The following is a 23990-nucleotide window of genomic DNA, read 5'->3' as shown; positions in this document are numbered from 1 at the left end:
AAAATAAATGTTAACTTCCTATTATAATCGGGGCCCAGGAAGTGATGTCAGAGGACAGATATCTACAAAAGCATTATTTTTCCGGTTATTTGAAATATTATTAATAATTTGTATTTTTCAAACCTTGATTTTTTTAAATCTATGTATTTTTATTGTGTTAACTGGATTATTAGTTTAAAAAGTCGGTATAACTTTATTCAAACATTGTTTAGGTAGGTACTACATATTATTATGTACTTTAAAACATTTCAAACTATATTTTATGGGCTTATCTATTTCTGCGATAGAATTAAATTTTAAATTTCTCTTTCAAACATTAATTTATAAAATAAAATTGAACTTTTTTTCATTTTGTGAGGGCTTAATTTATTAATTTATTTTAAATGATAAAAATCTTTTTTTAAATGCCGCATATGTTATTAGAAACTTTTTCTACGGGTGTGGTTCACAATGTTCACATAAATATTCAGAAGGGTTTTTTTATTTAAATAATTATTAACTAGGTGTATAAATTAAATATAATATATAATATTACTACGTACTACGTATGAGGTACCAGCAAAACGCGGACACTTTTCAATATTTGCACATAACAAGACACGAACATAACATTAACTTTACTGTCTAAAGTTACAATACTTTGAAAACTGCTTTTCAAACACGACAATTATTTACTAGACGAATACTGTTTTTTTTAAACCACTAACACACTATCAAAGATAGCCCTAACCATGCTCTAACGATAACTAAAACTAACTGAGAAATGAAAAAACAGCATCAAAGACGAAGCGATGGATTGCTTTCGATATATTTTTTTATGAATTTTTTGTTCGACTCGATCGGCAAACAAACAAGAAATCTACTTAAGTCAAGCTATAGATGCAGAAGTTGAAAACATTTTCCATAGATGTCTATAGGTAGTTTATTATTATTATGACATAATTTTTATTCGTTGCAATCGTAAAACTTTTAGTAAAAACTAATTAAAAAACTATGTTAAAATTCATTATCTGATTCCTAAATTTAGAACATCTTGACAGATTGATATGCATAATTCCGAATAACAAATCAAGAGAATCCTGGAACAGTAAATCGACTGTTCAATTATTTAACACAAAATTCAAAGGATAAATAATTAAAACAAACTGCAAGCAATTTTATATCATTATATATTTACATAATATTATTTTATGACAATATGACGTTCCCACTTTTTAATCGTGTTTAATAGTTGTTACTCATTCGCACAGATGGCAGTAGTATAGCGTGTCAATAAACCGGATGTGACAGTAATACAAGATCGGCACAAAAATCAAAATACTGACGATAAGCTGCATTACAGATTTCTCGTCTTGTATTACTTTTAAAGCATTATTTCGCTACCTCAAAATGGCATTGTAATGAATTAAAACTTAATACTATAAAAATACATGTGTAAAATATTTAAACAAAAAATTAAATGCTTTCAAATTCTGATTTCATTCAATGCGATTTTTAAAGGGGCATTCATACACTAATAACACTTTTTGCGCTGTTGAAATATAACAAAGGAATATGCTAAAATATCTACTAACACAGAAACGAACAAATTTGTAGCGCTTTGTAGTAGGTACTTCACATTTTTTGTTTACAAAGATAAAGCAGTTTAGTCTTATGTTTACTTAGTTGTTATCTAAATGACAATATACAATTGTAAGAAGAATTTAATATCGCTGTAAATTTATTATGTTATGAGCAACTAAAAACTTTAAAGTCAGATCATCAACCATTATTTATGTTTTTTTTTTCTCATTCATTACCTATTCAAGGTATTAAGGAAACATTCAGCAACTATTTTTATTAACATTAAAATAATATACCAGAAAGACATTATGCTCGTTGAGATATAATATATAGAGATAACACTCCATACAAATCCAAGCTAAAAAGTTGTCCCCAAAGAAAAGGAATGACCAGCGGAGGGAGCAAGTATTGTCACGTCATATCACATCGACATTGACAAGCAAAACAAGTAGTACAGTAAAAATCGGTCTACTGTAAGTTCTATTCGGTATGTCACTCCCTTCCGCATATGCATCACCTTTGTTTATCGTTTCACTATACGCCCGACTAACTGAGCAGGACAGAGACAAGAGATAACTCACGAATTGGTAACATAATTCGTTATTCGTTATAAGACGTTTTTTGACATTAAAATAGCTATTTTCAACAAGTATTGATTAAGATAAGAACATTAGTTACCGGTGAAAGGTTTTACCATCGCTTTTCCAGATCAATTTGTGCAGTATCTTGGCGTACATAAAGGCATTTTACTAATTTCGAGGAGGAAAGTAGCCGGTGAACGCTCACAACAGACTAAAGTCTGTTCTATCACACATATGCCAATTGGCCGAAGTTTGAGGGAACATATTTCAAACACTCCTGTTTACTCTAGGTATATACCTCAATGATTATGCACTAAAACTTTTTGATTGTTCATGAGTAAAAGGTGATTAACCAAGGTGGAAAAATGCAATATGATGAAATAAAAAGGTATAATAATATATAATTTACTATGACGTTATAAGTGATACTATATATCTATAAATACATTATTTTCTCAACAATGTCTTGAGCTTGTCCAATTTTTTGCAAAGCAATGAAAAATTGAAAAGTAACATTGAAGAATATTTTCAAGCATTGCCTAGTAAATAGGTGAAATAATGGAGTCAGATGAATCACACCTACATCAATAAAGGTTTCAGTTCTATATAAAAATCAACAGATAGAACAATTGAAGAAATATAGATGTACGACATAGGCAGAATGGTGAATGTTACACAGTGTGTATAGTGGCTACTTAAAACACTGAATGACAGGCCACAAGCCTTCTAAATACCTATTACAATTACAAGTGCTGTATACTTCCATGCTCCCTTCTCTCAAATGTTCTCCATCTCAGTTGTAATATGTTTGTGATTATTATTTTGTTAATCATCTAGAGAAAACCATTTGGTTATTAAATAATTGTAGTAAAATGTTAAGAATTTTTTTTTTTTTAATTTAAATAAACTAAGTATTCTTTTTAACAATGGGAGCTAGATGAAATCTACAGGGCGCCCGATGTAATCAACTCCATCAAGGCGGACGCTTGAGAAAACCCCATTAAACGATTAACTCTCTCTGTGCCACAAGGATGACTAAGACCAGGAAGGCCCAAAATGCGATGGATAAACTGCATCAGCGCAGATACGACAATGTTGAAAGTGAGGAACTGGGGAAGAAAGGCAGCAGGCGGGCAAGAATGGAGGAGACTCCTGGATTCAGCCGAGGCCCACCCAGGGCTGTCGAGCTTATGATAATGAAGTATTGTTTTTATTACATTTATAACTTCAATTGATTAAATGTATTAGCAAATCAATTATTTTACTTTAATTGTTGGACATTGTACCTTCCTCGCCCAAAATATCACCATCGTCGATACTACTGACTCGTTTTTGTAAGTACTCAAGTTCCCGAAGTGTGATGCCACCACTGATCTCATTCGAGTAGTCACTCACAACCACAGAGGGTGTACGGACAATCCTTACTCTCGGAGCATCATCATCCTCCCAACTACTGGACATCTCAGAGTACTGGGCTTCTAGAATCATTTTACTGCGTGTGGGACAAACATTATCGTGATCCGTCTCCTCTAATTTATCTTTTCCATTTACCGTATCACCGGAATTAATCAAATTGTCAACTAAGTTTTCAGATTGGATAGCAGAATCAGATTTTTCCTGTTTTTTATGAGACCAAATATTGATTCCCTCCCTTTCATTAGAACATTTGGTACTGCAATGAAAACCAAGCTTGTTATGATTGTGATCTGAACCTTCAGCTCTCAGTTTCCTGTAGAATTCTCGGTGACCAGCTGCCTTCTCTTGTAGAATTTCCCTCAAATCAACAGTTGCATGTTTTTGACCCCAAGTCCTGGAATACACATTACTTTTGAATTATTATCTATGTTTTACCTAGGTACCTTTTTGGGCAAGCAAATCTTGAATCTTGAATGTGACAAAAATCATTATTTTTTAAAGATATGTGTTGAGTATTCATGAGTGTCAAACGGTGTCAAACGTTGAGTATCCATCAATTGATGGGTAGATATCATCACAAACTGACACTTTTTATCCGCTTATCGAATTGATACTCTTTATTGGCAAGAACAATATAACTAATATGGTAAATAAATTCATTTTATTCTGTTATTGAAATATTTCACACTTACCTATCCATATTACTTGCAGTTCAACGATTACTGATTAAAATTAATGAAAAACGTTTATTACTACTTAAATTAATGTATCCTTTCTCCAATTACAAATTGAGTTTTTTATAGCTAAAAAACTATTGTTTAAGTGTTTAAAATTTTGAAAACAATTTAGTGAATGCTTTAATTTCCATCAATATTCAACATAAACTAGTCACTATAGTTTATACAACGCATTATACAGGTAGAATTGTCATATCATAATGTAAACTGGCATGTGACTATCTGATACAGCATCACCAGAGATAAAGGTTTCCAACTAAAGATAAAAAATGGGATGAAAGAAATTACTTACACATTGATAACGCCGTATATAACAAACATGGCGCAGAATACACTTAAGTATTATTTAATAAAATAGATTTACAAAGAACATCAATCGTATTTGTGAAACAATCAATTCATCAAAAAAGATTTGTTCATTTGTATTTCAAAATAGCATAGAATTAAAATATACCAGAAGGCGCGTAGGACCAAGTTTGCATCCATCGCTTTGTGTCCAAAAGATCCCCAATTATACCCCCCTGCATGACATCCCGCCTGCGCGTATGCGTTAAGTGGCCGCGTAATATTGCTAGACCGCGAGCAATATATTATCATAATACAAATATAAGATTATTTTGTGTAATGTTATGTTGTGTTTTACCATAAAAAATATTTTACTGACTACAGGTGCTTTTATTAGGCAAACGTAAAAAAAATAAAAAATAATAATAATTTAGTTAATTATACTGTTTAATATTTAGTATACTAAGGCTTATTAAAAGAAAGCCAGGTAAAAAATTCGATGACCCTGGCAATACTAACAAAATGTTTTTCTTATTTTATTTCACAATCTGACACACACCATGGTAAAATAATCGAATTCTTAAATAATTACAGAATAACTAATGGCAAAAATGTAAAACTACCCATTTATAAGTTGTATAGTTGGCTTCAGTTTGATGCGCGTACGCAGTTTCTGGACTATTATAATTCTATGCAGTAAAGCATTCTAAAATTGCTGCAAATTACTTTCAGCTTTACTAGGTTTCTTCATTCATTTTGAAAGTAGGTACACTGTGAAAAATCCAAACTAGGAACATTTTTTTATGCTGGAAACACCAAATTATAAGAGCCTTTTTTGTGATTAATTACTAAAAAGTCCTGAAGTTCCACTACCTATTTCAGTATGTATGTATTTTTTTCAGTGTTTAGGGAAGCCACAAAAAATCCAGCGCTTTCGATTTGTACTGTTTTTTATTACAGAATTTTGGAAATGAAAGAAGGAAACAAGAAAAGATTATCTAGTTGCTTCAGCAACTTAAATATTTACTAATGAGAATTAATCACTCATACAATAAATAATAACATTTTCGGTATTACAAAATATTTATTTCAGGAACTTCTGATTACACAAGATAAATATACAATTTCAGTTTCAGCAGTTTTCAAACTTAATCAAAAAAGTTTGCAATAAAAATTGCATTTATTCATTTTATACATATGTGCATAATACTACCCTAAAAATGTATAACGGGTTTATAGTGTTACATTTATAAAAAAAATATTCAAATAATTATACCCATCAAATGATTAACTTTTTAGCCCTTTTAATTCCACAAGTCTGATCATAACACCTTTAGGTATAAAAAAACTCATAGGGTTGTTCATCAGCCCCAATTTTACGCATTTTTTTAAAACTTTCAATGGAATATCCAGTGACATTTTAAAACTTTCTAATCAAACTCAATTCGCCAAAATTCAATAGATAAAAAAATTTACTTTAAAAAAAAAAATTGCTTGGAATTTTTTACACATTAAACATAAAATAGGATGGAATTAAAAGGGTTAAGCATTTAGTTTTCTGTTATATAACTTAAGTCACCTATTGATTTGACTTGTATAATTATCTTTATATATCATGAAATTTAAAAAGGTTTTTTAACAAGTGATAATTTGATGTGATATAAGGTCAGATGGCCTTTTTTAAGCCGTGTTTCTTTTTACTCATTTGAGCTTTGTATTAATAAAACACTTGCTAATATAAATAGACATTTTATTTGATGTTTATATTCACAAAAACAGCTTATTTCACCAGAAAACAGTGGAGTATTTCAAACATTCTACGCATTCATTAAATTATGTGTAGATATTTTTTTAAGAGGAGTTAGCCATCTTTGCAAATATACAAACACCCACCTGATTGGTAATTTAAATAAAGAGAAAGCTTCTTTAATCTGCAAAAATTACTTGTATCAAACAAGAAAGCAGTTAAAAAAATAACACTTGAATGAAACTGTTGTCAAAATCATAAAAGTTTAAAATGTATAATTTGATAAGTTGCAAATATATACTGTTTTAATGTGCTAAGAAAAATGCATACATTCTGCAACAAAATTGAGAAAACAGCATCTCAAATTTGTTGTTCTTCATTTTCACCAAATTTCAAGGTTTAAAAATGTTGTTTTAATGAGGAAGTTCACATACGCGGTAAAAATTGGAGCATTTACTTGTACATCAAAGTTTTCCAAAAAAGGATGAAAAAATAATAAAAATTAGCTACTATGAATGAGGTCACAAATCCTTATGAATCAACAAATTATAGAGTTCTGTGATAGATTTCCAGTTTACTGGAAGCCTTTTCACAAATCAGCAGAACTCACCATAGAGAACATATGTCACAGGCGAAGTAATTAAAAAATTTCAAAACTTTAAACCATCAAGAGCTATATAATACGACAAATAAACAAAATTATTTTGGCTTAGTTTGACAGTTTTTTAACAAACATTTTTTTATTTAAAACCACTGAACTACCTCCTTGGAGTTTATAAAATATGGCTACTACATGTTAAAAATATAATTCAATTCTTCAAGAAGATTTTTAAAACATTACTTTCCACTAATTTTAATAACTGCGTGTTTTTTACAATTTTTTTAACATAAAATATAAATTAACAAACAAAATTGAAATCGATTGCTTAACCTTGCTATGTATTCCAACATAAAAAAAAGTAAACAGAACTATACACTTTGCAAATAAAATTGAAAAAAATAAGATGTAAATAAATAATGCATAATAATTGTAGAGAAATTATATTAGGAGATGATCAAATTCTTACAACAATAAATTAACAACAAAAAGATTTAAGAAATTATTATTTTCAGAGGCTTACACTTTTTTGTTTTTGATGAAAATAATATCCACGTTTCACACATTACTAAAATAAAAGTGAATACGTAGTTCCTATTTTTTTTTTTTTTTTAATAAACTAATCAAAACATTTCTAAGTCTTTCAGTTTACTGTTTTACTTATGTCCGAGTAATCTTTACCAAGATTTTTCATGAGCAGTACACACTTATGAAAATAGGTTCTATATTAACTTAATCAGCATTGTTAAACATATTCGATGATTAATATTCTAGTAAACCATCACCGAGATGGTAATATTCATAAAATTACATTTTCACATTAAAACAACATTCTACAATATTCATCGAAGAGTGAAAAAAATAAAAATAAAAATACAAATTAGGATGGACAGGTGTCTCATCAGCAGAGATTGTTTTCCAGGATGAATATGGATGTTATCTTTTTTTCTATCATTTAGAAAAAAACATTAATCTGTTAAGAAACCTTACTATTTCATTGAGGGTTAAATTCAGTGCTATTGGTATATAAAGATTCGGACATACTTAAAATGTTATTTCTACCCTTATTACATATTGTTACCAATATGAGGACGATATATGTACATCTTAAAACTATTTTTTACATTTACATAATCACAATCAGATTTCCTAAAATTGTGAATTCACTAGATTAACTTCGAGCAAAGTCGGTGAAGGGAAGTGAATTAGCTGGTCTTCAGGAAAGCTTCGGCGGGGATTTTCCCTTCTTTGTTAAGATTATCAAACACAAGAGCTGCGCGTTGGAAATCCCAATTAGTTTGCTCCAAGCAACTGAAAGAATATAAAAATAAATTAAAACCTCCACATTAGAGATTTATAAAAGGAACAATAAATATATGACGCAAAAAAAACAATTATAATAATAAAAATACTGTATTCAGTTTTTTTTCAGAGGGCTACTAAATAAATTCTTTTGTTATTTACAAGTGAAAGCGGGGGTTTTCAATCATAATTATTGGGAATAAACTAATTTAAGTGTAATTTAATACTAATTATTATGTATTTAAATATTGTTTGAATGTACACAATAAAAACAGATTTAAAAATATATAATTTTATGAAGTTTTATATTTACATGTACATATGTAATTGAATTTAATATATTTAAATTTTATAAAAACTATGATAGCTATGTGAAATTTGCTCACTGGTGAAAATTATGAACAAAAGTGTAAAAAACTAAATAAAGTATTTATAACTAATGTTAGTAAATATTAGTATATAACCACTTACTGACTTTTTCAGTCTACCGGTTTCGAGACGTGCCCGTCTCTACGTCAGGACACTCACTTACCAACATGCAAATACTAAAATACACCTCCACCTTCACCATCACTGTAGTATATATACAGTCGAACTTGGTTATTACGAGGAAGATGGGACCACTTGAATTTGCTTGCTATAAACATTACTCGTTATACCAGAGAAAGGGTTTTTTTATACAATCGCTATTGCACATTGTCACCAAGCAAATACATATGCGTACATATAATTCAAACTGATTTTTTTTTACAGGGGTTAGGTTTTAACTGATCTGGTCTAGAACTCATTTGATATCACCCACTTGTAATGTTTATTGTGTATTGAAATAAACCTAGAACATCAAAAAAATCTAAAAAAACATTGTTAAAAGCAGCTGTAAATTGTAACAATGTGCTGAACCGTTCACTTACTAAGTTCACAAAGCTTGGATTTTTCAAAGACTATGTGTGTTCATTTTTCAATATTGTCGGCGAAAAATCCAATTAGGTACTTAGACACTTACATAGCTATCATAAACTTAATCTGATCCCAACGCCCAGCGGTATTTATCCTTTACGTTAGCTGACCGTTTAGATTTTATTACTTAGATTCTTATTTCGAGAATGATGTTTTTGACAATTGAAGATTTTTGAATGATATTTTTGTTCGGTATGTCCGAGAAGTAGCTCGTTAGAACAGTGAATAATTGTATGGAGAAAACCATAAACTAAAATGTCAACTAATGTTTGCTCGTTACATCCGAGATCTCGCTATTTCCGTGATCGTTATAACCGAGTTCGACTGTATATAGTATTTCCGAAAATACAAAAATCACATGCAGGTTTATAAAGATGTGAACACTTTTAAGGAGTTCATCAACTCCAATGCAGCTTGTGCCCATCGAGATACGTTGGGAGAACGCCACGTAGCTTCAATATTTGCATTAAAGAGCACCTGAGATGTTTGAATAATAATTTTTCCGAGTTTGCAAATCATCTTATAACTTCAAATCACGATTTTGATAAGGGTAAAGGAGTAAAAAATTTACATTTAAATAATAAGGACTTAAATTAAATAATATGGAGATTTTCACATTAAAAAAAGCCTTAAAAAATGATATTCTCTTAATAAACAATCAAAATACTTTTCAGTACAGACTTATTTTTAAATTAAAAATTAACCAATCGGGTAACCCCACTTCTACCCCCCCCCCCCTCCCGCGCGACTCCCTAACAAATCTTCGATATAAGATTTTAAATTACAATGACATGGTTGTGTTCGCATCTCTATAAATCTGCATGTGATTTATGTATTTTTGGAAATACTATATATATACTACGGTGATGATGCAGGTCGAGATGTATTTTAGTAATAGCACGTTGGTGTAGTGAGTGTTCTGACGAAGAGACGGGTACGTCTCGAAATTGAAGACTAAAAAAGTCGGTAAGTGTTTATATACATACTAATATTTACTAACATTAGTTAAAATTTCTGACCACTAAGTTAATGCTTTAAGCATAAATAATATATTATAATTAAAATGCAGTTCCACCAAGAAATGTCAGTAGAAAAACTCACTATTAAAAATATAAATGTTTTGATTATTTAAAAATTGACTTATGTCCATTTGATATCGATTAAATGTACTTTAAACATCTCATGTTAATTTTTGGTCCAAATGATCTTTTATCAATCTAATGTTGATTAGAACAAATTAATTATCTAAAACAAAGGTATAATACTTTTAACCCGATCCATAACATGCGTCATGACATAAAATTTTATAGATTTGCAGTAAAGTGCAACTTTTGAAAATATGTATAATTAAGTTAGTTTCAAAAACAACTTCAAGCGATATAAATCTTAAAAAGTTGATAAAAATATTGTGGGTATAGTGTATTCTATAGAATGTTTGATTTGATAAAATGTAATATTTACCTCGTACTCCAGCCGATGTTCATATTTGTGTGCAGGGAAAAGGCTTGAATCATTTGCTGATGATTATCCATCGCTGGCTGAACAGGGATCATTGGAATTTGAGGAACTTCCGGTGCAGCCACCAAGGCTGGAGTTTTGAAGCTGCTCTCCTCCTGTTATTGGTAATTCAAGAGTAAGATTAACTAAACGAAAACCTGAGAATACTTATTATAACGTTGTCCACACAGATAATAAATGTTACATCATACAATGAAAACTACTGTGCAGCGGCCAATGTCAACATATCAAAGGCGAGCGGTGATTTTTTTACAGGTAATCTGCAAAAAAATTCATTCATTCGTACCTACATATAAGCACAAAATATATAAGTAATACGAGCGGACCCGACAGACGCTGTCCAGCCTGAAAGTTGGCTTGCCGCTATTAGCTAGTTTAGCAAAAGTTTTTTCAATATTTTAATTTTTGATAAACTATATACTAAGTGACATTTCAATATTTTTGTTTCGTCATTGTGTGATTTGCTGTTGCACAAAGATACACATGGCAGTGCCTACTACCGGGTCCAATTGTGAATCTAAACCATCCAGCGACCCGCTCAAACACACACAAAAAATTTCATCAAAATTAGTCGAGCCGTTTAGGAGTTCAGTAACATACACACATACAGAAGAATTATATACATAAGCCAGTGCCAGTGGTTTGTCGTGCTCAAATCAAAATCGTGAAAAATTCACTGCTCTAGTGCCATAATCAAGGGAGAGAATACGTGTTAATGAAGAGAAGTCAGACCGCGTTTTACTTTGAGCCCTCTAAAATTATGACACTCAACTCATGCCCAATGCAAATTTAGTCATTTTTTAACCGCCAGCCGGGTTTTGACGTGAGCTTGACATTTAATTCGAGACCAAAAAAATGAAAAGAAAAATGTCTGATTGTGTCGTGAAAATGTGCAAAAACTGTTTTGATAAAAGGAAAAAGACTTAGAATTGATAAGTAGGTACCTAGATACTTGTTTATGATTGAATTCCAAAACATAAAATTATTAATATTCAAATATTGAAGTTAAGTAGGTACCTAGGCACATTTTTACAGTTAAATTCCAAAACAAAAAATAATTCATTTTCAAAGATAGAATTCTTTTTGAAAATGTCATGGGGAATGTGATTTCCAAAAATGTATTAAATGTCAATTAATATTACTTTATCATTACTGAAAATTCATTAAAAATAAATAAACGGGTAGAAATTATTGGGAATTTAAGGAAAGAATCTGATTGGGATCCATAAAATGTTAATGTAGTAAACATTAAAAAACAAACTCTTTTTTTACACAAAAAAAACAACATCCTTCCATTTTTTTGTATATGCATTCTCTAATAATCATTTATGCTCATAACTTATTTTTTACAGATTAAATTGTAAATTGTAAGATCTACAAACACCCGTAGCGCAAAGCTCGTTATTATGCAATCAAAAAAAAACCTCATGTAAATCGGTTAAGCTGTTTAGGAGAGTTCAGTGACATCGCACGTATAAAGAATTATATATATATAAAGATAATTATAAAAATTTTCTTTGTTCTAAATATATTTTTAAATATGATAATATTTCTTCTTGCGCATACTGATCATTGAGGGGTTAATGAACACATTGTATAATGTTAATACGATTTCTTTGTAATTTAATAGAAAATATACTCACTTGTTCTACGGTTGCATTTGTGATGTGAAGCATATCATTTCTTATACAGAAACCACTCCCATGTGGTACTATTACCATGGACTTGTGGAATGCTCTGAGTGGAGGGATGGGATGCAACTTACTGGATCCGGATAAAGATAATTCTTTGAATACTCCACTGACTGTCAGCATAATTATGGCAGGCTAAAATCAAATATAAAGTTGTGCTTACATATTACAGCAGAGATGGAGAGAAATCTAGGCATTTACAGGGATTATGACCAGGCCACTTTACACACTGTGCAACATTCACCATTCTGCCTATGTTTGAACATCCACATTTCTTCGATTCTTCCAACTGTAGATTTTTTGTAAAATAAAAGAACTCTATGTAAAGTCAAAATATTGTTTGAAAACATCATTATGTAGAGTCTGTCAAATAATAGAAAACAATAAAAATCGGAACTGCAACTGATTTTAATACTGGCAACACAAAATATGCAGCTTATCTTGTTGTTAACTTTTTTGTTTATAAATGATATAAACCACTTCAATTTCCAGTTATTCATCAACCAGTTTTGAGTTTACTACCAAATCGTCGGGACTTTCACAAAATAATGTGTAAAATGTCAAACATGAAAAGGATATAGATTAAGTGCTGCTGTTTTTAAAGTGTTACAATAAAACCAGAAGTACTCCAGAAGATTCTGAACACTTTCTCTGCCCCTAGAGAGCGTTCAGAATCGCACTGAACAGCCCTCTAGTAATTTCTACTTTAAAAAAGTATTTTTAGATTATTAGATATTGAACTTACAGTAAATATACTGAGATCTACACAGAAACTGAGCGGGTCGTGTTGTGTTTTAGGGAGGTCATTCAAGAATGAAACCACTTGAAGGCGACCATTCTTCAGGTGTCTTCTTCTTATTTCTCTCTCTGTCAAACGTAATAAATTCCGACTATTGTGCATGTAGGAATTTAATCTGAAAACAAAAAAACAACAAAATATTTGAAATTATAATTATTAGATTCTTTGCATTATTTTGCATCCTCGCCCTCTTCAATATCGAAAATTTGTGTTCTTTTTTTTTGTTGTTTTTTTTCATAGAGTATTTATTCAATAAAAACATACACATTATTACAATATTAATACATTATAAAGAAAACAAAGTATTAAAATATATTTTGTCCCGATAAACTATTCAATAATATTTTATTTAAATTATTTGTTGTCAATTCTTGATGGAATTCCAGTGTAATGATGTAATAACTTATATTTACATATAAGTTATTCATTTAAAAATACTTTGTACACTTCCACTTATTTATTTTGACTAATTAGCGCTTTCACCCTCTAAAATTATACAGTGTAAGGATAATTGATATAAAACTAAATATTATCTTAAGTGTAGGTACATTTAAAAATAAGTTGAAAAAGATACAATACGCAATATTATATTTTTTAACTTATGTTTAAATGTACCTACACTTAAGATAATATTTAGTTTTATATAAATTATCCTTACACTGCATAATATTCACCACTCTGAAGATGCCCTTTAGAGGGTGAAAGTGCTAATTGGTCAAAATAAATAAGTGGAAGTGTACCAATTATTTTTAAATTATTATTCAATAATAGTTTGTCATCGGGTGCTCAGACATTAGTTGTAATTAATAATCAAATAAAAGAGTACAGACATTATACTGTATACATATAAAATATGGACATATGTATATTATTTTGTTTTTGATGCTTTGAAAAATATTATTCAGAAGAAAAAACTCAACAAAACCAGATAAAAATGGTTTAAAGAAATATTTTTCGAAAAGTAAGAAAATAGAGTAAAATAATACAATTAAAATTAAAGAATAGCCATTTACTTAAATAAATTTTAAATATGGAAAAAAAATATAAACACATATAAATAGTGTGTGCTCATAAATGTTATCAAAACAAGATAAAAAATAAAACAAAGTAAATTGAAAATTTCAATTCATATCTACAGAAAAAATTAAAACAATAAGAAAATTTAAAGTACCTATTAAAATTAAGATCTAAAAATTGTAAATAAAATAAGAAATAAAATTAAGTTTTTGCTATAAATGATAAACCTAATGTTAAAAATATTCAACCCATTTAATTATTGTTCTGCTAAAATATTGTACACTCTTGAATCAACCTCTAAAGATGCCTTTTATTTCTTATAAAAAATTTCAAATACACTGGAACCCCTTTTTACACATTTTTTTACATGGTTTTGAAATAACTGAAAACAATTTTGAACATTAATTAATCATACGTAATAGTAATATAATTTTATTCTATTCGTTTTGGAATTCCCTTCATAGCTCTTTTACTTACTAGGCACGGAGAGGGTTGAGCCATGGGAGGGCGATAAGGGATTAATCTTGGTTACGATTTATTATTTATATATTTATTATGAAGTATTTTATTGTCATGTTATATTGTTTAATAAAATTAAGGTACAATAAATAGTAAAGAATTTTGTTATTTTTAAATCCCGAAATACTTTTTACTCGAAACACTATTTTTCTTTTTAGTTATACGATACAGCGTGAAACGTGCCTCTGACTACCTAATATGTAGCATTATTTTTTTCAAATATTTATTTCTTTAACAAACAATAAGAGCAGAATTAATTTATTCATTACCTATTGTTAGAGGAGGTCTGAGACTGGCCGTGTCCATAAGAGGCCGTCATGGAGAACATGGCGTGCTCATGGTACGCGTCCAGTAGGGGCTGTCGTGAATCTGAGTCATAGATGGCGAAGTACTGCTCCAAGAACTGTCGCACAATCATCTGACCTTCCACATTGCACAGAAAGGAGGCTCGCGAAGGGGGTAAACTCACTTCGTCGTTAATGTCAAATCCTATGACTGGAGGTAGGTCGTTTCCATCCTGAGCGAGACACAATACATTAACAAAATCCAAAAGAAGACTCCATAAAGGGGATTTTTCCGTCTTTTTGTGATGAAGTTGGCGCTTTTGCCTACCATTGCATGAAATAACTTCAATTCCTGACAGGGCTGATCGGCATTGTAATATTTATTTAGTTTTTTTCACTACATACAATATTTAGTGTACGAATACAGTCCTTTCTATGTTGGTAATGGTGAGAATAAGAAGTATTAGAGGTTTTTTTTCAAAGGTAAATACATCACTTAGTAAATTCATAATATATTATGATGGCATAAATGATAATGGCATTAACCACTCGAATGCCAAACGAGCAGGACAAATGTACCCAAACTGCTGAGCATTTTGCCTGCGCGCACTGATTTCTGAACCTTATTTTGAAATTGTAATTTTTAGGAGAAAACAGAACATATTCGCTGATGTATCGCAATTCTCGGTTGACCTCTATATTAACGTCTGAAATGACATCTATATGAGATTATAACACGACATTCTTAGATTGTGAACTAAAATTTTGTTACAATATTTTGAGTTTGTCCAAATGTTTCAGACAGAAGACTTTCACCCCCTAGGGAGTCATTAAGATCGACAAAAAAATAACACGGATGGAGAACACATTAGAGAAGGGACTATGGAAGTCTAGACATTCACCATTTTGCCTATATTTGAACATCCATATTTCTTCAATTCTTCCATTTGTTGATTTTAGTGAAGTTTTAGTGATGTTATACATTGTGTAAAGTGGCCACTTAAACCAGACAATGACAGGTCATAAGCCCTGTAAAGGGCTAGACTTCCATATTTCCTTCTCAAAAATGTTCTCTACCCCTGTTGTAATTTGTAAAAATTTTGTACTTTGTCTTCAAAAAAACTAACTAAAGGTACCGAAATTGAGAACTGAGATCTACTCTGGCATTCGAGCGGTTAATGAGATTTGGAAATCATAAATACATTTATTTGGTGTAATGTGTTAAATTAAAAGATAACTTACCAATCGCATGACTTTAGGAAACCTTTTCCGGATCTCTCTGAAGATAAATCAAATATTTGGACCAAAAACAAATAACATATTAAATCATTGAAATTCACAATGACACAAGTGATATGAAATGAAATCTTTTACATTTCCTGAAATTATAATGATGCCAAGGTTAGAAAAATATTTCATACTACACATTTATTAGTTCAGTATTTTGTAAGCAAATTTTTTAAAATACCATTGATGAACACTCCTAACCTTTATCATTATAATTGTCCAGTAAGCTATTTTATTTTTTATGATTTTATACATTTTTATATTAAACGGGAAAGTGTCTAAAATAATCTGTATTTTTGAGCCCTTTGTTTTAACATGGAAATTAGTCAATATTTAAATCATATTTTATAAAAAATAGTAAATGTACATATTTTGACTTTCAAAATGATCAAAGTATTATTTCAACATTTTAAGCATAGAAGACAATCTTTGACCAGTTAAGCTTTTGTAAGTACAAATTATATTTAGAATTAAAAGATGCAAAAGCCCTATGCGACTCATAACAATTTTAAAAATAATTGACTCATTTATTGATTTATCTGTTTTGCAAAAGTAATATGGATTCAATCAACAATTTTCGCAAAAGCAGATTATACAATCTTGCTGTGTTTTGCAGTTAGTCGCTGTCTCTTGTTGCACAACCCATTTGTGGAATTAGTAAATAAGCACACATTTAAAACTCAGAATTTAGAAATATAATAATTCATTTATTGTTATTTATTTATATTTAAATCCCGAGAAGCAAATATTTGATGTTGATTGATTTTTAAAAATAATTTGGAATAAAGTTTCCTCTTTAGGATAAATTGATTCAAACATAGATTCTTACATATTTATATTTAATATCCATTGATATAAATCCAGTCGTATTATTCAGAACCATAAATAAAATTAGTATCTTTCCAAATGTAAAAAGTTTATATAATTTCGGATAAAATCAAATCGTAAACTAAATATTTATTGCTGACTGTGATTATGACTTTTATATTCCATTGAAATTGAAACAAAATATGGTCAAACAGAGTGCTAAAACAGTGTGTAAAAATAAATTTAAAAAAGAAAGCACAGCTTTTACAATATTGAAATTTCAAAGAGGAGTAAAAACATTGTGGAAGTATCTGCAATTGGGAGAAAATATTTTAAAAATCAAAATATGAATTATTAATTAAGAAACTCCCGTACACAAATGAAGTCATAACTTTGTAAATAAGATAATTTTATACCAAATAATAGTTTGTAATATTAAACAATTATTTGGATCACAAAAATAGTTGTGCAAACAACAATCATTGTAAATATTTTGCAATATTCCCTTGAAAAACAAAAATCGTCAATCAGTTGACAAGTTACCAAAATTTGACCTCAAAATGGGTCAAAGGATAGAACATTATGCGTCACCATCACTACATAAGTCTTCACATTATAAAGAACTTTGAAAGCAAATGAAAAATATTTTTTTTACAAAAACTTTAAATATATTCTTGCGTAAGATGTTTTACTTATTTAATTTTTTTTGCTTTTTTTCATACTTCTGTTTCCTACGCAAATATTGAACTTAATTTCAACCACCAGATGAAAAAATTTCATTGTAAGGCCAGTCATAAATATAATCACGTCAACATTTTCAGTTATTCATTTATTCTGCTTTTCATACGTTCCATTCAAACAGGGCAATGGTGCGCCTATGTTCTGTAGCCATAGGTCCATACTGGTAGATTGGAATCTCGGCACGGACACATAGTAAGCGGCTGATTGTAAAAACAATCAGATATCACCTTCGCAGCGTGAGGAATAAACATACCTTCACGCGATCCAAATGGCGAATATTTTCATAGTGAATAAATAATCACACGAAATCGCCACCAACAATAAATCAAGGTGATTGAGCACATTGCATTTAGTTCATTCCTTTCGACTCTACCACTAGAAGTGGCGAGTGAAATAACAGAGGCATACAGTAACCGATTTCAGTTGGCAATGAATACAATTAGAACCGGCATGTATTTGTTATATTATCCGCTAAAAAATAAATGTTCAACTTTACGTCGAAACTTCGTACAGATCAAAAGCCGGTGATAATTCTTTTTCACCAAAAGCACATATTGTTTTGTGCTTCATCTTAGTGGCTTTCTTTTTTGCCACTTTAAATATTTTTTATCTACGCAAGAAAATATTATAAGAAACTGAAATATAACATTCCAATAAACAATAATGGAAGACATTTGTAGATCAAAGTGGAATTTTTAAAAACATGATTATTCATTGGTTCTTGAGGCTGATTGAGGAATTTTTTTCAGTCGAACATACGCGGTCGAATGTTCCTTTTCCAATATGCTGCACATTCAGTGAACTGATGTTCCTGAGGTTACTCTCTACATTACCTCACGTAAGCATCTTTTTCTTTGAAGCGATCTACCAGCGGGTTACCTTCGAGATACAATTCTACGAGAGGAAGGCCCATCAGTGGCTCCAGGGAGTTGATATGTGGAATCTAGAGAGAATGTTTTTTATTACTAATCATATACACAATAATTAAAATCTTAGTAGAAATTGCAAGTGATGTATCTAAATTAATAACTGAAAAATTATTAATTTACATAAGTATATTATTTTAAAGTTGAAATAAGTTCAGGGATGTAATATCAAGAGAAAAAGCATATAAGTTCATTAGTATTCAGAAAATATTTTATTAAAGAAAAAGTGTACTTTCAGTATGGTTTCAGTATAATTTCAGACGAGATGGTATAAATAATACAAATATTTAAAAAATAATAATCGAACAATACATAACCGAACTTTTTCCTTTAACATACTGATTTTCATTTTATAAAACGCACCCGGGAAATAAAAGTGGCATAACTCAAAATAATCATTTTTACAGGAGCAGTTACACACACATCCACGCTATCAGTAAACTAACATTTGTTTCCAAAAACAACTTTAAGTTCACTAACTTGGGCTATCTAGTTTTGAAAGCTTTCAGAAATAACAGTGGCATAATGATCATTTGCCACCACTCTTATTTCTTCAATTTGAGTTTAAAAAATACACTACAAGATTGTCATTTCTGAGTTCAACTTTTATAGCTGCATAATGTTTTTTAGGATTTAAGCCGTTAATTAAGAGATAGAAAATTACATTCAGTAACATTCCTGCATATTTAAAAAATGACAAATATTGACATCTTTGAGTTAAAGTGCCTATACTAAAAATTATTTATGCCGAAGCATTGTAGATTTTGATATTTTAAATTAATCTTGAATCGGGTTGTGACCCCATGGCTAGAACCCACTCTACCCCAGCTTGATTCCCATTTTTACAGCACCTCAAAAATTGTATAATTTGTATTTTGTAACTTACCCTGTTTTTGGCGAGATATAGTATTTTTAAATGAGGCAGTTTTTTTAACAAACTTCTGAAGTGGTCTAGAACATGTAACTTGTTTTCATTCAAGTTAATGGCTTGTATTTCGGGGATATTTTCCGAAATTATATTCACAGCTGCCAACATAATGGATGGTCTAAACAACGCGCAGAAAACATCAACCAAACCTGGAAATAACATGTATTGCATTAGCCACATATTACTATTATTATAATGGTAACAATACCTTTAAGCGCTTTATGAAAACGGATTCCATGCGGTATTGAATTAAACCTGACATGAAATTTAAGTAAAACTTTCGAGCATAAAAAGTTATCAAAAGTAATAAGAAAATTACGAGTATTTTTTTACTGTCCAACATCTGAATTGCTTCGTCAACTTTTGAAGTTTATCCACAGAGGAGGAATGATCGGTAGGTATTTTTGGTATACATAAAAAAGTAAAATAAATTAATACAAAAGTTAAGACTCAAAATATCATACATCAAAATCATGATTATGAAAATAAAAGATTTAACTCTACTACTTCACAAAAAAACAACCTATTTTATATTCATTCATGCATATACCTATATATAGTTCTGCCTATACATACTGTGGCTGGGGCGCATCCCTTAACTGATTGAAAATAATATGTATTTTATTTTTTAAATTATAAATCAACAATATTTTGAGTTTGTCCAATTTTTTGTAGACAAGGACTGGATTCAACTCCCTGGGGAGCTGTTTATATTAACATATTACAACAGAGATGAAGAACATTTAAGAGAAGGTAATATTGTTGATAAATCCACCTGGTCCATGAAGTATAGAAATTGAAAAAATAAAATTTTCAGGCGTTGCTTAGTATGTAGGTGAAATAATTCAATAAGATGAATCTCACCCGCATAAATAAAAGTTTCAGCTCTTTAACTTCACAAACATTAACAGATGAAAGATTTGAAGAAATGAGAGAAATATAGAAATTCAATCGAAGGTAGAATAATGAATGTTGAAAATGCAGAGATCACCTAAACGAGTCACCGGCAGGTTGCAAGTTCGCTTAGACTTTCATATACTCTTTTTTAGTTTGTAATAAAAAATAAATAATTACCAGGATCAGCGTGGAATTTGGTCAGGTCTAATGCTTTAGTAGCCGCATTATACCGCCCCGCCATAGCCAGCTTCATTTTGTCTAGCATCTCTTTATCCACGGTAACATGGGGAGTTCCACTCTTGACCTTGACCCCAAGTTTGAAACCATTTGGCATAGTTATAGTTCTGTCTAAATTATTCAGTTTCTCCGCCATGGCAAAATCATCTACGTAGAAAATGGCCGCATTACCCAGAGTGGAGTAGAAATAAGGAACAAAGATGTTGGGAGATAAGGCTGTAAGTAATGCATTGAGGAGAAAGTTCTTTTCGTGCTGTTGGCCGAAGGGAATCGTTATCTGATACCAGGGAGATATGCCAGGAAGGAGCTTCCTAGGCCCGTGATTCATATTAGGAGCCGGTGAGTTCACTCTCCCGTTCGGTCTTCTTCTCTGCCCTCTGAAGTTTCCTCTGTATCCCAACTGGGTCCTTCCTCCTGCATTAGTGCTCTGCCCACTCATGTCAATGTCCTCGTCATTCATGTGTTTGATAGCTACATCCCAATTGGTGTTTCTGTTCTTGTATATTTTATTGGCGTTAGGTTTGAAACTCACCCTGCGAACATTCTCATGACCGCGATTGTCGTGTTCTAAAAGCGGAAAATATCATATTAGAAAAATGTGTGATACATTATTGTGTACTGATAAAACATCAATATAAAAGTTTGAAAACATTTCAGCTTTGTTTGAAGAATCAAATGTAAAAAAGTTGTTAATATTTTTAATGCTTAAACCACACACATGCGTACGAAAACTAATCGGCGTCTGTATTTATTTATTTTTTTTTTACATATTTATTACAGCAATATACAAGTAATTATTTATACAACAAATAAATTCAGTAGTAAAAGTAAACATACATTTTTTTTTTTTTGCTGTTGGTTCATCTAAACTGCCTAACTAGGGATAGCTTCCCCGTTTTAAGGCAGTAAATTATGTATTTTATAATGATATATAAGTATATAAGTATTTACAGTTTAATCATAATGTGTGCTTTTTCAGTCTTAAAGGTAAACAATGAATATCCAGAGAAAACATAAATAATACCAAAATCTCTATATCCTAAGTCAATACTAGTAAAACAAGCAACCAGCTTACGTCCTACATCGGACAACAAATTCTCTGACTTCCTCCGACCAATATGGATTAAGAATGCAGTCAACACCTTCCTCAGCCTGGCAATCCCACCACATTTCCACGAAACTGGGATAAGGTTATATACCCTCGGGCCTATATAATATTGCTACCTTTGAGCCAAAAAAGTATTGACTCCTCTCCGTAGAATCAGATCCTTATTGGAGTGTCTAGTATTATGAACATGACAAACCCTTGCGTATTTTTCCCTGTTGAGATGTGTGACCGCTACTGACCTCAATATATACTGTTGACGAATATCCAGCACTTGAAATTCTTTGAAGAGCGAATCACTCGGGTATCGGTATGGTTTTTTTAACATAACTCTTAACACTGATTTTTGAGCTAAAGCTGCTGAAGCCATAGTCGTTTTAGTGCAGCTTATTAGTATTAGTACTTGTTGGTTTTAAAGTAAAATTAAAATAAAATATCAACAAAAAAAGGTTATAAAGTATGCTATAGCAGGTCATAAACGTGACGTGTGACAAACAAACATACTTATTTACTTTACCCATGTTACAAGAATATTTAGTAAGTTGTGAGAGTTACGAACCATTGTACGAATAACCTCTAGAGTCTCTAGGTCCATCTTCTCCATGATTCCAATTGTTACGACCTCTACCACCTCCACGTCTAGGCATTTTGACTAAATGAAAACTTCAGCCGTAGGAAATCGAGCGTTTTGCACACGCAGTTCTCAGAAAACTAATAATTCACAATACAATATACAATATAACGGCAATATCTTTACATTCCCACTCAAAACACTTGGCGTGTAGATTGTAAGCATGTAGATTTGTCGAACCGCTGAGATATGAGATTACTGGCATCGATCAAACAACAGAATTAATAAAACCGAAGAAATACATAGAGATTGAAACAAAAAACAAAATGTCGCCGCTATACACAGAGATAATGTAGAACTATTGCTATACAGTGGACCAGAGATAATGTAGAACTATTACTAGTTCAGATCTGACACTTAGTACTACGGCGCCGTAACAACTATTTGACCTTTAGGTATAATAACATATTCCTATTGGTCAAATTTTGTATTTGCGCTATTTCACGTTGGCGCTTATATCCATCGAAAAAAAATCCGCGGGAAATTCAAAACTTTCCCTAAAAGCTTTTACAGCTCATAGCTTGATCTTGAGTAATAGTTAAAAATCAGAAGTATTCACTTTTTAATGTTTTTTTTTCCAAATTGTTACTTTTACCACCGATTTTTAATTATTACTACTGATCAAATTACACGTTTATATTATGAAGGAATTAAAGCTTCTCTATCATTAATGATGCTGCATTTTGAAAATAATGAGTTGTAAGTTTTGGAAATTGATTGCCATCACACAAAGTGTAATAAAAAATCTTAGTTTCCTTTTTTGTGATTTAAAAGTGAATTCACCACTTTTAACAACAAATTTTTATAAAGCAAACTTATCCTAACACTGATCATTAATGGTGAAGAGGCTTTGAAGACAGAGGAGATGAAAAAAAGACACTTTATTTGGAACATGATTTTTTAATAATTTAGTTTATGTTGTAACTTTGATTTAGAGGAGAATTCAGTGTTAAGCTAGATAAAAAAACGTCAACATGGAACGCATAATTAGACATGCCAATCATTATTTAAAGTTCTGGAAAGAAAAACATGATAAGTCAACGCTTCAATACATACATGGATAATATAGATTTATGCAACAAAAAAAGATAACATTGGAATATTTTCTGAGGAGCAAAACTTGTTTATTAAATTCTACACATATATATATATCTAAATATCTATATACTTAAATAACATGTATATCTTCTTCTCCTTCTATATATGTATATATATATATATATATATACTTATATAATGATGTGAACAATTAAAGTCCATATTTAAAAGATATACTGTATGTTGGCTAAAAAAAGACATAACATATTCGATTTGCAATAATGCTGTGAACCATTAAAGTTAATTTTTTAAAGAAATACTGTATGTTAACTATAAAAAAAAATAACATATTTAATTTACAATAACGATGTGAACTATT

The 23990-nt window shown here is 30.4% G+C and overlaps 2 protein-coding genes across 3 annotated transcripts; both read right to left on the bottom strand.

Moving 5' to 3' along the window:
- Window positions 1-1831: 1831 nt before the first annotated feature.
- On the bottom strand, window positions 1832-4865 carry LOC148271157 (uncharacterized). 2 transcript variants are annotated; one of them, XM_088241767.1, is made up of 2 exons: window positions 4752-4865; window positions 1832-3954 (listed from the first exon to the last, which is right to left on the bottom strand). In XM_088241767.1, the coding sequence occupies exons 1-2, from the start codon at window positions 4781-4783 to the stop codon at window positions 3411-3413; spliced, it is 576 nt and encodes a 191-aa protein (XP_088097893.1). In that variant the 5' UTR covers window positions 4784-4865; the 3' UTR covers window positions 1832-3410. The 2 variants fall into 2 exon arrangements, with proteins under 2 accessions (XP_088097893.1, XP_088097894.1); XM_088241768.1 differs by lacking the exon at window positions 4752-4865 and adding an exon at window positions 4253-4529.
- A 781-nt stretch (window positions 4866-5646) lies between these two features.
- sbr (nuclear RNA export factor small bristles) lies at window positions 5647-22856 on the bottom strand. Its single transcript, XM_088241769.1, has 10 exons — window positions 22502-22856; window positions 20778-21404; window positions 19662-19852; window positions 18683-18792; window positions 16257-16293; window positions 15000-15247; window positions 13141-13309; window positions 12348-12530; window positions 10648-10799; window positions 5647-8238 (listed from the first exon to the last, which is right to left on the bottom strand). The coding sequence occupies exons 1-10, from the start codon at window positions 22587-22589 to the stop codon at window positions 8133-8135; spliced, it is 1911 nt and encodes a 636-aa protein (XP_088097895.1). The 5' UTR covers window positions 22590-22856; the 3' UTR covers window positions 5647-8132.
- Between the last annotated feature and the right edge of the window lie 1134 nt (window positions 22857-23990).

The sequence above is a fragment of the Micrasema longulum genome, unplaced genomic scaffold, assembly GCF_059751315.1.
Source record: "Micrasema longulum isolate JH-2025_06_02 unplaced genomic scaffold, ASM5975131v1 h1tg003060l, whole genome shotgun sequence".
Taxonomy (NCBI): Eukaryota; Metazoa; Arthropoda; class Insecta; order Trichoptera; family Brachycentridae; genus Micrasema; species Micrasema longulum.
The sequence above is the reverse complement of the archived record's forward strand: the minus strand, read 5'-3'. Positions and strand labels throughout refer to the sequence as shown.